We start from the raw sequence: 24,384 nt of genomic DNA, 5'->3' as shown, positions 1-24,384 counted from the left end.
CATGCTTATTTCCTACTTTAAGTACAGAGATAGCACAAGATAAAACATCAATTGCATTCTTACCAGTAACTGTTCTTAGTCTTCCTTGGCATCCTTGTAAGAGGTGGATCCAGGCAACCAAGATGATAATGTAGTTTGCAAGTATCACACAGTAACAGTAGATGTTGGTCATGGTTCTTCTTGCAAATTCCACAACTTTTAATGTAGGCAGTGGAAAAGCATTATAATTACATTTGAAGTTACAAAAAATAAACAATACATCCCAGCACATGCCCCAGCCTCGATATAAATACGTAGCAACTAATTTAGCATAAGTGCATAATTACTTTTTAAGGAGTTTGTATGTATACACATTAAAACATAAAAGGCACTTAATATAGTTAAAGACACCTTCAAACTAATTTTTGAGAACTTCTGACCAATAATTACTTGATACTTTGACAAAACATACCAGCGACAAATGGAAAAAAAAAAAATTACCTTTACCATTCAAACACTTCAATAGAAAAATGATATTGCTACTATCAGTCTTAGCAATCATACTTATTTCAATAAAGCAAATGCCCTGAAAAAGGTCTGCAGTGTTACTACACTGGGCAATATATCAACTCATAAGAATTTTTTTTTTAATTATTATTTTACCGGAATTAACAGTTTAGTTATTTCAAAAAGATCAGATGTTCATTGATCCCATTATCAAATGGGAGGAGCTAAATGACTGGATTTGAATGCAACAGAGCTAGTAAAGCATGACTCTTGTTATTTGTCTATATGTATTAATTGCCAAATCCTCAGCTCACTCTCATATTTTCAGTCTCCACCACTCAGAGCACTAGAGTCAAGTTTTGTTTATGTAAGCCACCTCCTTTTTTTTATCCTGCTAGCTGGGCAAAATACTGCCCATTTGCTGTGGCTAGAGGCCTGGCTACTATCCTATCGATAAAGCCAAAGACTGCCACTTCTCAGCTGGCGGCAAGAGAAATAGATTCAAGAGCACAGTCGTGCTCTGGGACCCTGGTATAGGGTCCACAGTTATGCTTAGTTAAAATCCAGTCAGTAGCTTCATAACATACAGAAGGGAGAAGCAATAACAGAGTAAGTGAATACATTTTATTTTCTTGGGGAAAAAAATGGAAGTAGGGAAACTTAAAACACAAGATTTCCCAAAGCATTTGACAACCAGTGAACAAAAAGTAAATATTCTTATCTGACAGGTGCTTTATGCACTCAGCCACTGTGACTAAACAGCAGCAGCACTGTTTGCAAAATCAACACAGATGATTACATTCAAAAACTCAAGGCGACCAGTTAAAATTTTTCATATCACAGTGACAAAAGACTTCTATTTCAGCTGTAAAGAGGTACCTTTGTTCCTATAATGCACTGCTATCAAGTTAGCAAAAAAAACAAACACCTCACTGTGTACTAAGGTGAATAATTGACTATTTCTTAAATTAGCCTTTAGAAGTAAAACATAAGACAACTCTGAAGCGTTTTGTTAATCAAAATTGAAACAAACGATTTTCTCAATACTTTTTTGAAATTGCAACTTAATAAATATTTAATCTATTTTGTCAAGACTTCATTACTTGCCTATAAAGTACAGCTGGGAGCGTAGATGTCTTTTGTGTTCCTCCTTCCTTTTTACTTGGTTTTCTTTCCTTAGGAGCACGTAAAATTGCAGGTATGTTCAATTTCTATTGGATTTGAACAAATGCAGTACACATGAGTCTTGGGACTTTTAGAGAATAGCATTCCAATCTCAATGCGTGGAGGACAGGACTCAAATTGAGTGGGAAATGGCTTAGCCAGCTATTTTACAGACAAAAGCAACTACAGATATTTATATTACAAGATCAAATTAGGGTAATATTATAATCATTTCTCAGTTAAATAAATAACACATTGAAATACTAGCATTTACAAATCATTTTGAAGCTTTAAAATAGAGGGATGGACAAATTTACATTTGTCTATAAAGTGGAAATACGAAAAGCCGAATTCACAAAACTGACAGAAGAATGCTGAGGCAGTTTGTTTTTCCCCCAACATCCCTACTACATTGGTGCTCGATAGGTTAATTAGAAAAATTATCTTATTGGACCAAGCCTTCCACAAAGCAGACGAGATTCTCTTCGGATTTCTACTAATCTGCAGTACGCTAGCTTCCCAGACAGCTACCATCTATCAAAGTCATTTCTCGGCAGCCCCGTGGGCCTGCATCTGTTCAACCAACTGGAAAAAAAGCCATGCAAGCTGTGCAAATGAATTCTACTCTTTTTTTTTTTTCATTAATATTTGTACCAGGAAATATATTTGTGAATACTTTTTTCAAAGCCATGTTAAAAAGGAGAAAAAAAATCTTGATCTAGGAGATGTGATGTACTATGTGAATAATTCTTCCTTCACAAGTAGAAAAGATAGGTTGACAAAAATCTAACCAGCACAAGCAGAAAAACTAACATAGCACAGAAGAACTGTTATTGCATAAAAAGGTAAGCTTCATTTCCTGAACAGCAGTACAAACGCAGCAGTACCAGAAGGCATCACTAAATTATGACCCAATTGTATGACTGCATTTTCACGATGAACAGTTTCTTCCATCTTCTTTAAAATTCTAAGAGGAAATCATTTCAATCTCTCTCTGAGAGCTAAAATGTCCATTGCCATTTAATACCTTTGATATAAAACATATGAACACTGCAAGAATCCTCATTTCTCTCTTTTCTCCATGTGTATCAGTGGGAACAAAGAGATAACCGCTGGCAACAGGAGGTAATCCAAATCTCCTCTTCTCCAAGATACTTAGATTCATCTGACCAAAATACTCTGCTCTATTCAGTTACAAAAAAATATCATATACATAGCGCCTCTTATATAAACCAACAAGTTACCATACCATTTGAAGCCTGCAGTAACTGAAGACAACATGGAGACAAAAATGGTAGGATTAACTTGTGCTTCACATTCGGCTTCATTACAAATGACAGGACAATCAGTTATAGCAAATGAACGAATTTTGCAAACAAGATCGTTATTACAACAACAAAATTACACTACAGATTTCCAGTAGGTGGTTTGCAAAAGTCTATATATTTCAATCAGAAAACATTATCCCCAGAGTGAAGCCTGGGTCTGATCACATCAATTTATTTGGCCACAAAAGTGACAAAAACAAAGAGACACTCTTGGAAAAAAAGGCCCGCCTATAACTATAAAAATAAAATAAAACCAACCTGTCCAATGATTCTACCCAGCAGAGCCCAAATGCCTTGCCCTTCATTTCGCAGTTTTCCATTCATATTTTGTAGCTCTTCCAAGGACTCACAAAGCTAAACAGTTAAAGAAAAAAATCAACAGAAAATCCATTAAGGTTTATTTAATAAAATTTATTCAACTTCTTACCTATCAAGGGTGCATTACTTTATTGTGGGATTGAAAAACAATGGAACTCATGTCAGTATAGCTGAGATCAGTGTAATCAATCATTCAGCAGTTTAAGATGAAATCCTGGGCAGCTACTGATTTTGTAAAATGATCTGAAGCATTTCAGCATTAAAATACAGTTCCATAAAGACAACTAGAAAGCAAAACTAAAATACAGCAATGTCTCATATGTGTTGTCCATGCCACTCAGGCAGCAAGACTGTAGCAAGTAACATATAAATGAATTAAAGATCTATATTGCCATATCAAAAAATTTTCACCCATTATAACAGAGATATAACTTAGTAAAGGATGCAAGCAGAAACAAAGTGGTTTTTGTTTTTTTTTTTCTTCTTCTGGAAGCAATTGTTACTTACTGCACAGCATATACAAACTATTGATCTGGTTACAAACAGCCGCTCCCCAATCTCCTTTGCCTTTAATCTCTTTGGGCACAAGGACCTGCTATGTCATTTATGTATGTTCTCATTTAATGCACATACCTGACAGTTTAAGAGTGAATAGCAATACTATTATTTGTTATCACTAATCCCCTACATCGGATAGGTTACTGATTTCAGCAAGAATTACAACATGTCACCTGTCACAAAAGATAAAGTATTTCTATGTTCCCTTTAAAGTATTTAAAGGTTAAAAAAATATTTAATTTAAATGAAATTAAGACATTAAATGCTTTTTTATGCACAACCATTAATTTGGATTTTTGGGTTGGGGTACGGAGGTGGGGGGTGTGGGTATCACACTGTTTTCTCAATGTTTCAAATGAAGTGCACATGAAGAATGAACACATGAAGGGCCTTAAGGCTCAGTTCAGTCATGAGAGGGCTCTGTCTGCAATTTGTCACTCGAGCTCTCTGTGGGGTCAGTCAAAGAACCAGTGCCCAGCCAACGTAGGGCTTTTTAGAAGTTGACTCTGCTTGTACAGTGGGGAGGGGGACAGATAGCCACATTTTAAGAAGAAATAAATTGTTAACTATTATTTTCTTTAAAAATAGAAAGTTATGTATCTTTGTAAGTCATTTTGTTTGGAAAGTGGAATGCTATCAAAGTTAACAGCAGCAATATTAAAACAGTACAATGGTTTATTATCCTTTTTTCTTCACCTTATTATACTCCACATGAAGCTTTTCTTGCTCATTTTCTAATTTATCCTTGATATTCCTCTGCTCAGCCATATTCTCCTGGATTTGAATCATGCGCATATTTCTCTCTATTTAAAAGAAAATCTTATTATTTCCTAGGCTTGGCTATATTTTCAAGTTTTAAGCACTAAAAAAAAGTAAAGCAATGAAAAGCATAAAACCGTAACAGAAAAGCACACAAAACTGTAACTTACAGGTTTATTACACAGCCTCAGTAGAATGAACACTCCTAACATTTACTTTTTGCTGCACACAACAACCTAGTATACTTACTTAAATGGTGAGCTTTGATCAGCTATCTACTTGACAGCCCCAAAGTCAAAAACACACCATTCCACACAGTAAGGGAAATATGGGGGGAAAAAAATACCAAAGCTCCTTAAGCTTCCACTCCCTTCTTAGAAAAGATACTGCTGCCTGTGTATATTTGAATGATTTTTTTTATTTTCTGAACCTTCTTTAAAAAGAAAACTCACTAGTTTTCTGTATAAATAGAGATTGTGCAGTAATACTCCTAACCTAAAATGAAAACATAATTTGTGTTTGGCTAGTAGAAAAGAAATACAAGAAAAAAACCAATGAACTTGGACAGTACAAATACAGTAAAATGATTATTTTTCATTGGGAAAAACATGCAATTTTGATCCTTACCAAGGTAATAATTGACAAAATCAGCAGTGAGAGCTGGTTGTTTATGTTTTCTTCTTCCATCAACACTGGAACTAGTATCTGAAGTATCCACTGGAAAAATGTCTGTGCTTATCCCCATTAACTCAGCTTTGCGCATAAGCTTGCGTATGGCTGAAGCACTGCTAGTAAGCGGTCGTGGCAGCTTCTCCCTGGGTACCCAGGCCTGTGGCCTGGTGGTACGAGCCAGCTCTGCCTTGGCACGGTACTGCTGTAGTCTGGCATTGATTCGAGCCTACAATAAAGAATTCCACGAATTAAGAACATAAGGGAACAATTCACAACCATTTTTGAGTTCCACATTTTGGAACACATCTGCATTTCATTTTCAGTTTAAAAGCCGCAGAGTTTAATAAATACTGTTTTCACTCTGGAACATTTTGACTCAAGAAAGACACTAACAGACATTTGATTTTATTTCAAAATGCATTACCCTTTCACTAGGTTTTGGAAATATTCAGATTCTTTGATGAGGTTACCTCATTAACATGAATGATTGCTGGCTTTCAGACAGTCCTTTCTGATAATAATTTGATGGAACCATGAAAACTCACTATTCAGAAAAACCTTGGCTGACCTATCAAAAATACACCAAGCTATACTTTAAATTGGTATTTATGAGAGCAATAAAATTTGGTGAATGGTATTTTTTCCACATTTGACATGCTTTTGTAGGAACTCCTTTTCTCAATTCCGTATCTCTTTATAAATGTTAAACTGGTTGATTATAATGTGCCAAAAGCACAACCCCAAAGAGAAGTGAAATCAGCAGGAGAAGCTCACTATCCGTCTTGTTGATGACATCTGTATATTTGTGACCATCTGGGACATCAACCCCAGCCGATCAAGTTGTTGCTGACAGTTGAAAAAAAAATTGTCTTGTGGGAGCTCTGCAGCAGCAAGCCTGGCAGAAAATGACATCAACACACAAACCTTCAGAGGCAAAACTCCAGCTGACTATCAGTTAGAAGTTGTTTATTTGTCTGCATAAAGAAGCAGCTAAACTAATCTGACTGCCCTACCATATGGTGTGAGATACTCTTGAGACAAAAGCAAAAAAGTCTGCATATACATGCGCCATGTTTAAGGATCACCTCTGATTACAAATAGCATTGCTGAAGGTAGTATTACAGGCACAGTTTCACATACAACCTTACTAGGTCTTGAACATTAATGACCAAGAAACATGACAAATGTGGTTTGTGGCTACCAAAATGTGGCATTTTTTCCTTGAACTCAGAGAAGCAAGGGAGAGATCCACCTGCAGTTGCTACCTTGTTTTATTCTCTGCTGGAACAAAGAAAGATATTTTGTAACTTCCTCAGCCTAGATGCTTCTTTACTGGTTATATTCTCAGTTTGGAAGCTCCAGAGGTCATTTAAGATGTCATACAACTACACCCAGAGCCTTATTCCAGAAATAGATGACATATCAGACTGACTAGTCCAAATGAAAACCTGAACTCTCAACATGGATTTAAGCAATTTTCAAGTATATATTTTATTCAAGGAATGAACGTTTCCTTTATTGATATAAAGAAAGTATTTCAACATAGAATATTTTCCAACAATCCATAACAGTCCTAGACAGTTTTATATTTTATATTCTTTAGAATGATTTTCTTTTTTGAGCCACAGGACTTGCCAGGCTGTTAGCTCAAGTATTCCTGCCAGGGCTATGAAGCACCAAATATCAGCTTTTCATCCTTTGAAAGCGTGCCTCAAAAATCCAGTCACAACACCATACAACGTATTAGTACAACTGCATACTTATTTACATTAGCTCAATATTTGTCAGTCTTAAACTTAAAAACTCCTGTGGAAGCGAGCTTTTGTAATATGTGTATGTACGCACATACTACCAATTCTTACTTCTCACACAAAAATCCTCCAGTAAATTCAACTGTCTTTGCTAAACTAGGACTTTACCTTATTGCACACTATATGCATGAGGAAGTTGAAGTATGAATTTGTATGTACTACGTTGTGTCAACTCCCCAGTCAGGCATTTCTGTCTGTACTAAGAACCCATTACAGTTCTGAATTTCTCAAAATGCACAGAAACCACTCAAAGACAAATTTATTTCATAAAACACATACCCATGGGGTCTTGCTTCAGGTTAAAGAGAAGGAAGAAAGGGAAATGCTGGGAACATACCAGCATTAGCAGCACATCATAGCAAATACAGGGCTCTAACCAAAGGCCTGAAAACAGAGCTAGTAAGAGCCCCGCTAGACCCAAATGGATTTTGCACAACCAACACTTACCGTTATGTTGGGTAGCGTTCATATCATTGTGATTTCTCCACTACACAGTGGTATTTCACATAAGTGAGAGTAGAGTGTATTACACAATTATGTAACTTGTTTTAAATCAAGCCATGTCAAGCTTAATACCCCACAGAAATATTTTATTCAAAATTCTTCAGTGACAGAGTTCGCTCATACTCATTCTCAAATGCACAGGTCACTTTAAATTAGAGTTTTCTTTTCCTATTCAAATATCTTTGAAGATCTAGAAAGGTATGATTTAATAAAAATTTTGATCACATGAAGTTTTATTTTCTGATCCTTACACTACAGCTCTCCCTTCAAAAAAAGGGAGAACTTTTTCCTCTTTCTTCTCTCCATAATTTTTCTCTTCCATTATTTACTAAGCAACTGCCAATTCCTATTACAAATTAGGCAGAATTCCTACAAGTAACAAGCTGCTTTTCTGCATGGGCATGATTTTTCTGCAGAATTCAGTGTGGCCTCAACAGTGAAAGCAAAGTAGGCCAGAAATTTGTCAAGACTCAGAAAAAATTAAGTACACACACTCAAACATACTGAAGTATACGGATTTCCTCAGAAGGACTGAAATCTTGATATCAACAAGACACTTATCAGCTGACCTCATGCAATAACTAACAGTTTCACATGGTTCAGCCACTGCACAGGGATACAGACTTTGCCTGAGATTTTCAGACATTTCCTACTCAGCAGCACAAACTCAGTATCTGTATTTGATGCCAATTTTTTTCTTCTAGGAAATCTTTACTGTAAAAAAAAATGTGCATAAAATTTTACTTATCTCTACAGCAAGTGAAGAAGTGATCTAGCAAGAAAACATTTCAGGCAAGCTAAACTCTTCTGCCAATGCTAAAATATTACTACAGGAAAAAAAAAGCAGACTTTCACTGAACATCTATGTACAAAAATGCCTTATTCTTGTCTACCTGTGTGTGTGGTTTTTGCTAAGAACCTTGAAAAAAATGTTAAACAAAATCTATGGATTGCAATGAAAATTTAATTACCAACTTTCTGCAAACAAACTAGGTCTTCAACTCAGGCAAGGATAGATGCTCCTTTTTGACAGTAAGTTTATTGAGAATTGCTCTTAAGAGAATTGAAAATTGTCTTAGCAAAACTCACTGCTATGAGAAATGAAATATACTGATGGCACACGTTCAGATTTCATTCACTATATATAACAATTACCAATCTTCTTCATTTCTTTCTTGTTTAAAATGGATGATTAATGCAGATGCATTTGCGTCAGGAATATAGTACCTGAGCTTCTGGTGAAAGCTGTTTTTCTCTTTCCTGTAAGGACATTTTACAGTAAGATTGTAATGCCAAGTAGTTCTTCCGCTTCCATTTTCTGTCTAACCTGTCCGCATGCTGTTTACAATAAGCAAAAAAAGGGTCAGCTATATCCTGTTTTAGAGAAAACAAAGGAGAAGGAACAAAAATAAAGTTAAGACATACAAGGCCAAAAGACTCTGAACAGCATAAACATTGTGCCAACAGTTTCTGTATTCAAATAGACATGTTTTTAAAAACAATATATATGTTTCTAAATCAACTTTGTCACATTGATTTATCTTATAAAGTGTTTTCCCATCTTTTTCATTTTATGACCTTAAACGTTTTAAAATGCATTAACTTAAATAGTTAACTCAGTAGTTTGATCTCTGCACTATTTTCTCATTCCCAGAAAAAAATGCATACGAAATTCCTAAGCGCAAATCCATTTAGCATATAATACGTATTGTTAACCTCCTATTGCTTCACTGTGTCTTCTTTTGCATAATATGCTAAAAGGAATTAACAATCTGAAAAATACGTAAGGCAATATATCTGTTTTTCTCAAATGATTTTTCAGATGTTTTTGGTGTGATTAATCATCTCTCAGATTATTTTTTCCCCTTTTTCATTCTTCTTTCCAACAGATTAGCACATTATCATGCTGTAAAGTTATAGTAATTTTTAGTACATGCAAACGTTGCAAGCAGTTTACAAACATACAAAAAATACAAAGGGATGGAGTACCTCTCCTATGAACACAGCCTGAGGGAGTTGGGGTTGTTCAGCCTGGAGAAGAGAAGGCTCTGGGGAGACCTTACAGCCACCTTCCAGTACCTAAAGGCGGCCTACAGGAAAGCTGGGGAGGGACTCTTTGTCAGGGGGTATAGTATAGTAACAGGACAAGGAGTAATAGTTTTAAACTAAAAAGGGCAGTTTCGATCAGATATAAGAAAGAAATTCTTTACTCTGAGGGTGGTGAGGCACAGCCCAGAGAAGCTGTGGATGCCCCATCCCTGGAAGTGTTCAAGGCCAGGCTGGATGGGGCTTTGAGCAGCCTGATCTAGTGGGAGGTGTCCCTGCCCATGGCAGGGGGTTGGAACTTGGTGATATTTAAGGTCCCTTCCAACCCAAATCATTCTATGAAATATCTGAGCCATGATGAGATTCAGTCTGAGAAGTATGCTTCATCACCAGTATATACTGGTGATGTATATACTGTCAAAACTGCAGAAACATCATCATAAATAAACAGACTAAGAAAATCTTGAAGCAGTCTTCATTCATAAGGTAATAAAAATATTATGAAATAATTAGCCTATCCAACTTTCCTTCACTCACATACAAAACAGAATAATAAAAATCTGTACAGGCTTTCCTTATTTTTATTTTGATTTAGACTTTCAGAATGTGTGACCACTTACCGCCAAAAATTAGCAGCTCCCTATAATTAGGTTCTACGAGGGAGGCCTTGATTAAAATTACTTAGTTACAGAAAACATGTAAGAAAATTTTGAAGTGAAAAGACAAGGCATACGCCTAGAAGAAATTCACACAATTTTTGAAGATTCAACATTACACATAATTTAGTAGGGAAAACAACATAAGGCAATTGCACTTTTCCTACTTGTCAATCTCACAAAAGTACACTAATTTGTGATCCCTTTAAAAAGGATCACTTAGTGGTCTGCTTTTTTACAAACAAAAGTTTCAGCGTCAATAGAGCAAGTAGTGTTTGTTTGTGCATTACCTGTGATACTTCCTAAGGCAATAAAAAATTAAATTGTGCAAATGTGAACACAACAGGCTTAATCTGAACGATAAAAATCAGAATGAAGTTTGGCAACCTAAAAGTACTTATATTATAAAACTGAATTCTGAGTAAGAACTTCAAATCTGAATTGCTTTAATCATATTACAGGAATAAGACTGGTAAGAACATGTATTAAAAGCTATCAGTAGGTTATAAATATTCACTTTTCCTTCCAGTTCCTAAGAGTAATGCAAGGAAAGCCATATACAGTTTGGAGGAAACACTGGAAGACATGCTTGAAAAAATGGTATTAGAAATGTAGTTAATTTCTCAAGACAGCCGTACTCTGCATGAAACAGAAAGAATACTAGAGTACATAAACAGCAAAGTGTCAAATTAGGTGAAGTTCAAGAATTAGATTTAGAATTCATCTCATTGATTTACCGTGTATTAAGTTGACTTTTGTATTAACCTTCTCTATCCCTTTTTCCAGGCCATTTCAAAAGATGTTCAGAGTTGGACTATTTCATCAACAAAGAGCCCTCCCTGGACGGTCCTTTTATTTGGCCTATGACCTCCTAGTAATTTACAAAAACTTGGCTCAGGAATAGTGAATAAAAAAGGTAGAATTTCAAGTCTTCCCCACAAACTTTTGATACAACCCTTTTATTCTATCCTTTCCAAAGCCACATCATACCTACCTCTTCTGCTGCTGCTTCTGAGAGAAGGCCTTCCTTCTGAGCACAGGTCACGTGGAAATAAGCTCTGCACATCCCAGCATCACAGCTAATGCATACACCTGTTCTGGCAAAACGAGGATCTTCACAAAAACTGCACTCCTTTATACGGAAAGGTAGAAAATGACAGAGTATTTCAGGTCCATTTTGCCTAATATTTGATAATTTACATCTTACATATAAGAACTAGACATCTGGGTTTACTCCTGTGTGGTACAGAAACCAAATATGCTGATAACATTTGGCAATACTTAACGCTTCACCACTTCCCAACCCCCTCAACTGATTCATTTTCAACAAGCAATGGAAAAAAGCTTAAGCATCCTAAATAGCACATTGGATGAACTTCTATAACAAGTTCTATGGCTTCTATTTCCCTTCAGAGCAACAACTAAATAGCATCTAAGTAATACATACATACTTAACTGCATAGGTGGAATATCATAAAACCACAATACTGCTCAGCAAATGTTCAGTTGTTCAATAAATTCAGAGCACACACACACAAAAAAGAGCAGTCCTCTGGGTGACTTGAAAACCATAGATAATTACATGATGTCCTTTAATAAGCTCTGATTGAGAAGCTAATTTGTGACAATGGAAGAAAAAATAATCAAGAAATGTAAGTATCAGTAAGTAAGTTTGTGATTCACTTAAAACACTACATTAAGGCTTCAGCTACATTCATTCCCGGCACAGCTGTTTGCAACACAGCAAACTGACATCCGCTAATGTAACCTGGAAAAAATACAAACATATTTTTCAGCCGGATCAGTTCCTCAGTCTGGTTCACCACAAATTCATACTGAACAGCTGTTCCAGCAAACTAGAGTGGTAAGTGCAGGAACAAGCAAATGGGAACACAGCCTGCTAAAGCGGTGCTGCTATCCACTGTGTCAAGTGACCTAGAATTACACAGTTGTGCATTTCTTAATCTCTCATGTGATGAGTATGGAGCAAAGCTGTGCATCACCTACAGAAATTATTTCCATGCAGAAAGTTAAACAACAATAGAAAGGATTTGCAAATGAAATTTTGTGACAGAAGAATCTCAAAATATTGCATACTCTACCCTAAAAGGTCACCCTTTAACTGTGTCACAGCACCACATAACAGACAAGAAACGAAGCAAATCATAGATTATTATTTGAAACCGGTATTCCAGGGAGGTGTTTAGCTAAGCTGTAACTTCCACACTTGATACAGAAAACAGGGATTGTTTAAAGCTCTGTGAGAGTAATGAGTCCTCATCTGTGCAGTTCACTCATCTTACTCACAGTAAACGTTGCTCCTATACATTACTCATGCTAAAAATTTAAAAAGCGTGATTCATTGCAACAACAGGCTGCAGGGTTTTGGTAGTCAGCTCATACTTTTTTATACAAACATTTCTAAACAATGCTAAATACTCCAGCGGGTCTATGTTGAACATGCTCCTAATATATGTAAGTTGCACACGGGCCACCCAAAGTGTTTTGATTTATTTTAATATATTTTTACAAAGTTATTACCAATTTTAATTTAGCATTCAATTTGACAAACTGAAATCCCAGGAAATTTACTATGCATAAATTAAGCATTAGAGAAGCAGTACTACAGCCATCTTTCCTCACGTTAGCCAGATAGATATGGATTCTCCACACTGTCCCCACAGCTATAGCAATAGTTAGCGAATCAGTGTTGCCCTCTGCCCTTTGCAATGGTTTTCTGTATGTTTTGTACATGATCATTTTTGACCTGGATTGAAAACATTTACATGTAAAAGACTGTTTTAATGTTAGAGCCACTTTTTCTGTTCAAGTTTAGGACCCCATATTGTTATGTTCTATTTTGGTTTTTAATATTGCTTTGCAGCAATCCTTTTGTATGCATTCTAGCTTATGATTACAAAGAACCAAAAGTAGTTCTTAACTGAATTTACATCTGTGTCTTAATCCACCTCACTTTTCTTTTCTCCATTTCAAATCCCATAAATCCTTTTCTCTTTCCGACCACATTCTGACAATCTGCCACTAACTGACTTTTAAAGAAAGTAACTGGCACTTCCATAAAAAAATTAAGGAAACAGAAAAATAGTGACAGAAACTACAAAGAATAGTGGTAACGAAAAAGAGAAAAAAGAGGGAGGGAAGAGCGAAAGTATAACAAACAACAAATTTCATCACATTTGCAGTCCCAAACCTCACTGTTTGGGGAAAAACAAACAAAAAAAAAACCAACAAAAACAAAAAACAACAACAGAAATAAGATTTGGAAGCCATATGTTATTCCATGTAAAGAAGTGAAATAAAGCTACTGGTAGGTAGTACATCTCTTCTAGACTTACCTTGGCACCATACTTTGAATAATTCATTTCTGTAAGCGTTACTGGCCGCAATTTGTCAATATCTCCAAATGCCACTCCTGGAACATACAGGGCACAAACAATATGGACCCACCTAAAACAGCAGATAAAATTAGGTTACTGTTATTAACATTTTGTTCCCATATTACACTTGCCAATTTCAGGTTTCAAAGTGCCACGTGAATGTTACAGATGCCAGAAAAAGCGTACATAAACAAAAAATATATTAGAAGCAGGGAGGGAATACATATTGGGAAGTCAGCACACTGAACCACAGCAAGGATTTTCAGTGCAACTGGGATTGCTTTGCTTGTCTAGATCAAGGGCAAGGTGACCAACACCCTCTGTTCTGATGGTTCTTAAGCAGAGTTCCCCATCACTGTTTATGCAACGTGAAACATATATTAAGGTTTTGATATTACTTACAAAACTAAGGCAGGGTGGGATGGTGGAAGTAGAAGAAACAAAATTACTACCTGGTTAACAGAAAAATCCCAGTAACAAACTACCTACAAGCCATTAACTCACTTGACTCTAAAGGAATTGGTTGGTAAATCTAACAAAAGCCGGAACACTGACCAATTCATAGTGTTGTATCTGACAAGACTCTTTTCACCTGCGTATTTGAAAATAGAAGTTTTTATACTATTGTTAAACCCCTCGTGTTTGAGATGTAAAGTCATAAATTCACTGTAAAACATGAAAAATTAAAACAGTGAGAAAAATGTACATTTGAAATATAAATTTACATGCAGTAATTTTCACAGATTTTACTAGGGCTCTCGGCATCCACAGCAGAGTCATAGCACTTTAACTACAGGTAGAATCAAAAGAAGATCTGAAGATTAGTTACAGTTTTGTCTTTAAATAACGTGGTCCAAATATGACAGCATGCTAGCTGCCAGAGAACAAGCTGGGATACTCAAGTGTTCTGCCAAACTTCTTCACGTACAGATAAAGTAAAGCCCATCATTATTTTTAATATGATATAAATACTCCAACATGCCAGCAGAACTTCCCCATTTAATACAAAGTTATGCAAAAACTAAGACTGTTCTCATTACTGTATGAAAATTCATCTTCTGCCTTCCTCTCCACAATGTATTCCTCTCTGGTAGCAACGGAGCACCTGATACCATCCTTCAAGGTCATCCTCTGGTGACCAGCCATGGCCTGAGGTGCTGGTCAAGGGAAGTGATTGTCCCAATCTACTCGGAGCTGCTGCAGCCTCATTTCGAGTACCACATGCAGCTTTGGGCACCACAGTGTTAAGAATGACATAAAATTTTAGAGGGTGTCCGTTAGACAGTGGCCAAAGGAGGACAACAAAGATGGCGAAGGGTCTAGAGGAGAAGACATATGAGGAGATGCTGAGGTCACTTGGTTCGTTCAGGCAGAGAAGAGGAGACTGAGGGGAGGCCTCATGGTGGCCTACAGCTTTGTCGTAAGGGGGAGAAGAGGGGCAGGTGCTGAGCTCTGCTATGGTGACCAAGAATAGGACCCAAAGTAATGGCGGGACGTTTTCACAGGGGAGGGTCAGGCTGGGTGTTAGGAAAAGGTTCTTGACTGAGAGGATGGTCAGGCACTGGGACAGGACCCCCAGGGAAGAGGTCACAGCACCGAGCCTGCTGGCGTTCAAGAAGCATTTGGACAACGCTCTCAGACACGATGGATGATTTTTGGGTGGTCCTGTGCAGAGCCAGAGGTCAGACTCTATGATCCTTGTCGGTCCCTTCCAATTTGGGATATTCTCTGATACTATCTCTGCCCTCTCAGAACTGTTTACAGTTTGGCCTAAACCACTACCATAATTTTATGAAATACTTTTCTACCAAAAAGAGTTTGTGTGCATGAGTATGTATTTTATCAAATACTATACATTTACTAGAAGAAATATCTCATCTCCACAAACATACAAACTGCTCTTTTCCAAAAGGAATCAAGACACTATTTTTTTTTCTTTTACGCAAAATGCTACACACAGAGTAAGACATGTAACTTTGAAATAAAGATACTGCTTAGCCATTAATAACTGCACTAGGGCTTTTCTATATCCTTTCATTGATTTAAAATGCACTACAGAAAACATAGTATAAGTTGAAGTCACACTTCCTCACAGTTACTATTCTTAAAAAAAAAAAAAATCAAGGCGCTGGTTGGAGATTTTTCATAGTACATTTAGAAGACTGCATTAAAATTTACCCTCCAAAGTTCAATATAAAGATACACATCTTCTACAAGCAGCTGCTTCTCAATTTAATTTGCACAGTTTTTTCATGCTCCACTGGTGTATTAAATGCTGCTGCACTCTGTAGGAGTTTATCTATGATAAACCCAACAGCTGGCTGCTTCCTTCATACTGACCTTCTCAAAACGTTTTAGTACATGTCACCGAAGTATTACAGTATTACAGATTTAAACTGCCATTTCAGTGTGATTGGCACACAAGTACCTCATTTCTTTAGCCACTTTTATGTGAACTCGGACCTGAATCTTTATTAAAAAACATATAGAAGTCAGTCAAGTTCACAGCTGAAGCAATTTCAGCTGCTTTTAATACCAGTTCTAAATATTTTCCTGCTCATTTGTTTAGCTGCACATGTTTTAGAAGCTTGTAATTAAGACAAATTGGGTAATCAAAGAAGAATAATCTTCCCTGTTACTTTACCATCCATTTAGCTTGGAGCAATGATGACAGATGTTGATTAGGGAAGAAGAAAAACTCCATACCATAACAAGGACAGAATTCATATTCTTGGATAATATGAAATTTTATTTCTCAAAATGATAAATTCACGTTTATGCTCATGAAGCTGAGAGGTTAATGTGAAAAGAATTCTGCTGAGAAATTAAGCACCTCATTATTATAATGATTCACATAGGAACAGAGAAATAATTCCAACTTGATTGTGAAAAGAAACTGAATAGGCTTGGTCTCACTTTTGTGTAATTTCCAGCATTAATGCACATAAAGAATTTCTTTTAAAAGGTTGTAAAGGGATGGAGAGTTGAAGGATTCTGTTATTCAATAGTCTATGGTACTATTCCAAGAAATGAACTGACCTATGTTGCAGTTTACTCAGTACTGTGGCAAAATAATAATGGACATCCTACCTTGCTTTGTATTGCCCCATTCCCCTACTGAGTTCAAATTAATAAAATAACAGAAAGAGCGCACAGGGTTATTCACATGTTGGCTAGTATTGTTTTTTTTCTAGTACATAAACCTATTCACCTGGGAGAGTAAACTTATACTTATTCATTGCAGCCATATCACATCATCTAGCAGATAAAAATGCAATAACAGTGATAAAAAATTGTCATGTTAATCTCCACAGTCAACAAAGCAGGCATATGCTTTTGCGCAAATAATCAGTACTGCAGAGAAAACACTTCCATATTAATCAAAAACATACTGCTATTTTATAAGAAATTTCAAGCAAGCAATTTTTAAAACGTTGACTGTAGTTTCTATTATCATTATAAGGGAAATTACATATATAGTGCTTAAACTGCTTTACAGAATACAGGAATAAAAAGCCTGAAATACAGTTAGAAAATAAGAAGCTGAGCTTAATGTATATTCAATGGAGAAAGGTAGCTGCCCTCCAAAGCCGATTCCTAGCTCTTACATCTAATGAAGAAGTTCAGTGGTATGAATACCCTCATCTGTTTATTTCCACTGCAAACTTAAAATGTTTTTGATATTAGAAAAAATTACAAGCTAAGGCAGAAATGCAAAGGCATGTGCATTTTAATCCACGAAATCTCAATCAACTTATGATACTTTAAAATTATATCTACTTTCCTTAAAACCAGTATGTCAAAAAAAGATTTCCAAAAATATCATCCAGAGTTCTGCTGACCTTTTAATGATGGCAGGATCAGTTTGTTACAGTATTAGCAACAGTACTGGAACTGAAAACAGGAATGAAAAAAAAATTACAGCTAATACCAAAGAACTGAAGAAAAAAATGAATATGCTTTTGCACTCATTACAAGACAGTCACAGTCAACTAAATGATGTCATCTTTTAGAGAAAACCACTACAAGCCAGTGGATGAAAGAAAACTGAGGACATGGCTATATTTTGTGATTTGCTAGTACAAAATATGTTGTTCTCTAATATATAGCTCAGTGTAAATGGTTTAAACATTAAACGACATGAACTCATCTATCGTTATCAGTAAGATATGACTGCAGATTTTTATAATCCTACTTATCAAACAGATATGGTCAAACAGGATTAAGAAAGCTTTGCTTTCCTCTGAACAGCCTTATCAACTAATTAGGTTGCCTTCCCTTGTTAACACAATCAATGAAAAGCTTATGACAGGCCCATTAGCCAAAAATGTTGTATACTATTATGCACCTGCAACTTGCAACTGTAAAATATATATAAAATCCATATGTATAGTATTTATACTGTTATATATCATATATATGAATAATATAAATATATTGTGTATATTATATAAATTTTATATAAAATTAAAAAGCAGTAAAAAAAGGTGGGGGGGCAACAAAGCTGGTGAAGGGTCTAGAAAACACGTCTTATGAGGAGCAGCTGAGAGGGCTGGGTTTCTCTCACTTGGAGAAGAGAAGGTTCAGGGAAGACCTTATTCTACTTTACAACTACCTTAAAGGAGACTGTAGTGAGGTGGGTGTCTGGCTCTTCTCCCAAGCACCAAGTGAAACTGCCTCAATGGTGTCACAGGAGGTTTGTATTGGATATTAGGAGATATTTCTTTACTATTCTTGTGCAGCATTGGAATAGGCTGCCCAGGGAACTGGTTGAGTCACCATCCCTGGTGGTCTTCTAATAGCATACAGATTTAGAACTTGATAGCATGGTTTACAGGTAGACTTTAGTACTAGGTTACTGATCGGACTAGATGATCTTAGAGGTCTTTTCCAACCTGAATGATTCTACGGTTCTGTCATTCTGTGATAGAAATGTATGGGAAAAGAACTTAATTGTGTTAATTGTTCTCAAAAAAAAAAACAACAGTAACGTCGGCCATAAACATGATATCACTAACCATTTTGCTCTCTCCTTTATTGTAGAAAATTAGTTGCCATTAATAACCATATCAATTTATTTTTCAAATATGACAGGAACGGAAGACATCACATAAGAAAGGTCTTTTAGCATATCCAGCATGACATCTGTATACATACAACAATACATGGGTCACTTCACATTGGAGAACAGGTTTTATCGTTCCCTGAATTAAACAGTGAGGTTTTTTTTTCTCACTTAGGTACATCTTTTGCTCATCAGTCCATAAACCTATATTATTACAATGGATGTGAAGAACATTAGGAGTGAAAAAAAAGATTAGGTGATTGACTATCCAAAGAGCACCCAACTCAAACTGAGGTGAGAGAAAGAATATAAGCAGTTTAATTTAAAACACTGTCTCCTACAGGAACAGAGAAGGGCAAAACCCAAACTTTTAGGCATAAGCTGGATTTGAAACACCACTTCTTCAGCCTTACCTGCCCGCATCTGTCTCCTTGAAGATCCCATCTTGGTTTGGACATAGTTCACAACTAGGTGTGACACCACATTTGCATGCATCACAAAACCAAGGTTCAGTGGAATTTTCTGAAGCTGAGCTCATGATGGAATCACTCTCTCCATCAACACCATAGCAACCTACATACACAAAAATGAAAGACACAATATAAGGAAAGACAAATAAACATGTACTTCTCAGTTATGACTTTCAGCAGGAAATACACCCAAGCTCACTCAGAGGCATGATAACGAACATCCCAAGAAAGCTTCCAATATTTCTGCAAGGATAACCTTTAGCGCAAAATTTATATTCTAAATAGACCCTATTTCTAAAGAATGATCTTATATTGCAACCAAAAAATGTAAAGGTCTGTTTTACTTTGTTCTTTTAGTAATGCTTGGTGTTCTACACTATCCATTAAGAATTTAAAAAAAAAAACACAAAACAAAGCAACCCACAAAGACAGAGAATCATAGCATTTTTTTCAATTAAAGAAATATATTTCAAGTTAAATGCTACAGCTAAGGAAAATTTCTGAAGTCCAGTAAAATACTGACCAACTATTCTGTTTTGTAGAAATGATTCTTAGTGCCTTTAAACATTTATTATCCTACAATATCCTTCATATCTCTCTTCTCCACCGTTGTAGTAGTGCTTACGTAGAGCTACCTGTCTTCCCATGCAACCGGTAAAGTCTGCTTTGAGCTGGATCAGCAGTCTGATCCAAATTATAACATGGTTCCTTAAATACTAGCACCAAATGAGGAATCCATGGGTATCATGGGTCAGGATCTAGATTTGAGAGCATATCCAGCTTTCTCTTAGATATTCCTATCTTTCTGCTTCTCACTACCCTGAAATGAATGTGTCTATTTTCCTCTAAGAAGTCAATTGTGCTAGCAATACTCATTCAACAAATAGCCATCCCACTCTTCCACTTTGCGTACAGCATCCAATTCAGCTAAAAGAGAATATACATATTACAAATAAAAATAAGAATTTGCATCCCCCAAGGGTTGTAAGACTGAACTTAAAAGACCTTCTGTAACTTTAAAACTGAAGTATCATTTGATGAGCACAGATAAACAGTTTTGAGACACCACTTTGGTGATTGCTAAAAAAAATTTAAAATATACTTCATCATTCTCATTTTTAGTTGATTTTAAATTATGATTAAACTTATTCAGTTTCTCAATTCTTCTTTGGTATGCCCAGTGCTTTTATGATTTTAAGGCATCTCTGTATGCTTAATCACCTCAAATTTAGTATTTTAAAGTGATTTAGAAGCTTGTTACTTAAATTTTGAAAGAGTAAGAGTAGTACTCCTACTACTGTAAATGACAAAAAGGAAAACGTTAAAGCTTATCACCACAAAACTGTACTTCTGTATATGCCACACTTTGAACATTTCCCTTTTCCTCAGTAAGAGAAAAATAAGACTTCATTGTCTATGTTAAAACACAGTAACTGCTGAAAGATTAAACTCAGCTATTTGTCAAGTACAACGATCAAGTCAACATTTTTGCTTGCAGAGCAGTTAAATTATTGAATTTTGCAATTAAATAGCAACATCATTTGTTAGTTTGGTTCATTACCCACCGACTATAATAAAATAGTAACAGTGCTCTAACTCCCCCTGTGACAGAAACAGAGATAATAGACTAAAACTACCTTCAGAAAATAAGCAATAACACTCACTGTAGGTACCATTTAAGAAATATAGTCTTCCATTACAGCACAAGATTCATCAATAAGTATTAAATTAAGTCACCAGAATGTTTCTTTTTTATTATAAAGGTATTCCAGAATCAAAGGACAAATAATACCCAGAAGTGCCAGACAAGATTCATTAGGTATATAAAATATTGTATGGCTCATACATAAACTAACTCAATTTTCTTTATAATGTCATACCAGCTCTAAGTAGTATCCCAGAAAGTCCTTTTTAAGTTGTAACACAATCTTTAATATATGCCAGCAAAGCTACTTTTAAGCAATTACATTAATGTACAAACACATTGATATCATACTGCTGATGAATAATTAAGCTTTTTATAATTCTGACAGACCATTCTTATCAAACTAATATTTTCCTAAATGTACTTATTAAAATTACCTAACACTATAGGAGCAGTAATACTGTCATCAATCCATATGGCAAAATAAAATTGGTTTCTTCCGAACACTGATAATTCTTCAACAATCAAATGTAATTAGATTTGTTTTTCTCAACTAAGTGCTGTCAGGCTGCTAAAATTAGAACGGTGACTTTCCACAACTGTCTTACCTTCATTCTGAAATATTTGTCTAGTTACACTTATCAGTCATTTACACCTGAAATTTTTTCTCCCTCTTCCTAGGAAACTACATGCATTTGCTGTAATTATTTCCATCCTTTTCACGTGTGTTGACAACAGACTTGGTTTCCATGAAAATGCAAATATAAGTAATTTTCTCATGTGGATACAAAAAATTGTCAAGAGTTATAACCCAAGTTTTTTTTTTTTTTCCTAATTTATACAGTAATATGACAACTTTAAAGACTTCAAGATCTCTAACAGACAAGAGGAGGCATCCTCTCTTTTTCCCTGTCATTTAGCAAAAGCTAAACACCCTACTGCTACATGCAGCAAAAGGGATGGTCATTAGCTGGAAAAAATACACTACATTACCATTAATCACAGCTGATAAATACACCAAAATAGTGTTGTGCACTACAGTCGGAGCAAAGTTAATCCAGCCCATAAGAATGTCACTAACTGGCAAATAAAGCTAGAGAAGCCAAGATACAAAACAGTGTTCCACAGATTGTATGATACTGTACCAGAAACCTCAATTGCTGTGAAGGAGCATAAGAAACAAAAAGACCGTCTTCAGAAGTAGTTTTTTTCTACCCACACACATCAAGTCATTATCCTTAATCATGAGGAAAAGAACTTCACTGTGCAATTTTTCACAGAAAGTACTTCGTAATTATTTTGAGTAGTGGCATAGATCTGTTTGAGCATGCTCCAAAATAATTCAGAAGTTTACACAACAAATCTCTAGAGTTTATTTTCTAGCACAAGTTAACACTAATGTATATAGATTAGTGAAATACATAGTATTTAAATACAGATTCACAACTAAAATCTAAATTTGATCTAACAATACTTTAAAAAAAATACTTGAGCCCCCAAATTAATTAGAAACCACTTGTTAAGGTATGTTGTCTGTTAAGAATATGCAAGTATTTTAACATAGAATTTTTCTGATGTTTGCTATGAAGAGGTTCCTGCTGCTTTTGGGTTGTTAAGTGGTAACAGAAACCAGAGAAGAGATCAAATTTCATCAATTTAATAACCATTTGGATAATGCAGATCTCTTGAACAGCTGTATACATGAAATGTCTGTAAAGCTACAGTGTAAAAGCGAGTAAAAATCTTTTACATGGATTCGACACCCAAAATCAATATGCTTATGAAGATAATTAAATTCCTTAGACAAACTAGCAGTGAAAAAACTAGCATGCCAAAAATATACAGTAAAGCAAAGAATTATTAGTAGCTCAATTTTTTAAGTTTTCATGATTCAAACACAGTTAAATTTAAAAATAAAAAGTAATTGATGACAAAATATTTGTCCCAATTTAAAGGGTCATATAACACAATACTGATGCCATTTGATATTAGAGCATGATAGGATGCCAAATATGTACAGGAACAGCTGTAACTGTTTTGTTTTTTTTTTTAAATATGTAAGAAAAAAAAATTTACTTCAATTGAGTTATGAACGTTAAAGCAATTTAAGAACGAAACCCTTTTGAAGAAATGTACTGATTGGGTTAAAACTTGAATTTCAGTCCAAGTAAGAGTACTTGGAGCAATCAACAACCTAAGATCATTATAGCATTCACCTGTTCTGTCCATTCACGATATCCTGATCATTGGTGGTAGTTATTCTAGTAGTTATTCTAGAATAAACACCTAAGCCTCCTCTATGAGTTGCTCCACTTCTCTACATAAACATTACTTGCATAAACATAACTTGCAATCATAATGAAAACCCTGGCAAAGGTGAAGAACGCTGCTAAGCAGTAACAAAATTCAGAACATTTTTCAAAATGAAATACTGAATTTATTTTTTTCTCTTGCCATCATTAGCTGTAACACTAACTGCCAACAGAAAGCTTAAATGGATAAGATTAATATTACATCTTAAAAGAAGTTAACTGAATGCTACACATACTTACAGTACACTTAATACTACACTTAAAAGATAGAATTGTGGATAAATTGTTTATCAAATACATTCAGGCAAGCAGATATACTAAATATGACTCAACAATTAACACTGATGGAAAAGATAAATCTGCAGTTCTAAACCACGCTTTCAGTGGCTTCCACTTAATTTCAAGTAACGTGACAGCCATGCTAAGGGACTCACATTTCTCTTCTAAGCTGAAAGATTAAAAAGAAGTGTTTTGCACTGCAGTGCTATAACTTAGCTTGTGTATTAAATCAGACAGTACAGAAGGCACTTGATAAACAAGTCTAAATGTATTTTATTCCAAATCTGTCTGAATAATTACAATACACAGATCAAGAGTTCAGTCTTTAAAACACGGGTATTTCCTTATTTTACCAAAGTAGTATTCTTTTATCCGTGCTAATTATCTCATTTTAGGATCCTTAAAACTTTGATGAGTTTAAAGGTTCAACAGATTGTGTACCTTCTTTTCCCATGTTTGAAAAAAATATTTTGTCCTAGTAACAAAGATTTAAAGAGCGTTATTTTTATGACTCTAAAATGCATAGTCATGCAGATATGTTGCTTGATAAATCTTTCAAACCTTGTATTAAACAACTAAGCTGATGAGCAAGACAAAGTTGTTCTGTCTGACCATCCTGTTTGAATTGTTAGGAATTGTGGGGTTTGAACAAAAAGCAATATAACAGCTCACTACAAGCATATCTCCCAAGCTACATTAGGAGGTAATCTTCCAGATTCTTTTTCAAGGCAGCACAGTTGTTTAGTTGGTGTTGTTGGGTGTAGTTATTTAGGTTTCAACCTGAAGATTGAAAGGACAACAAAGGAGAAGATGCACATCTTCTAACTGACATGTTAGGTTTCAGTTGTTTAGACTTAATGCTGAATAGGTCCCAGGTGCAGTAAGTCAACCAACTGCACCTTTGATTTGAAAA

The 24,384-nt window shown here is 35.4% G+C and overlaps 1 protein-coding gene across 11 annotated transcripts in view; it reads right to left on the bottom strand.

Annotated features, from left to right (window-relative positions):
* Positions 1-24,384, bottom strand: part of PHF14 (PHD finger protein 14) — a 164,243-nt gene that overhangs the window by 121,289 nt on the left and 18,570 nt on the right. For all 11 annotated transcript variants that reach the window (XR_013946049.1, XM_080578913.1, XM_080578906.1 and 8 more), the window contains 9 exons: positions 19,179-19,338; positions 13,659-13,770; positions 11,297-11,434; positions 8,828-8,974; positions 5,241-5,511; positions 4,551-4,657; positions 3,237-3,332; positions 1,594-1,697; positions 64-195 (listed from right to left, as the gene is read on the bottom strand). Coding sequence is in view for 10 of the 11 variants with exons in the window: in XM_080578913.1 (XP_080435039.1) it covers positions 64-195; positions 1,594-1,697; positions 3,237-3,332; positions 4,551-4,657; positions 5,241-5,511; positions 8,828-8,974; positions 11,297-11,434; positions 13,659-13,770; positions 19,179-19,338 (1,267 nt within the window). In the remaining variant the exon portion in view is untranslated. The remainder of the gene's footprint in view (positions 1-63; positions 196-1,593; positions 1,698-3,236; positions 3,333-4,550; positions 4,658-5,240; positions 5,512-8,827; positions 8,975-11,296; positions 11,435-13,658; positions 13,771-19,178; positions 19,339-24,384) is intronic.

The sequence above is a fragment of the Anser brachyrhynchus genome (assembly GCF_964034855.1).
Source record: "Anser brachyrhynchus genome assembly, chromosome: 2".
Classification (NCBI taxonomy): Eukaryota; Metazoa; Chordata; class Aves; order Anseriformes; family Anatidae; genus Anser; species Anser brachyrhynchus.
Note: the sequence above shows the minus strand (reverse complement) of the source record. Positions and strands in the feature narration are given on the sequence as shown.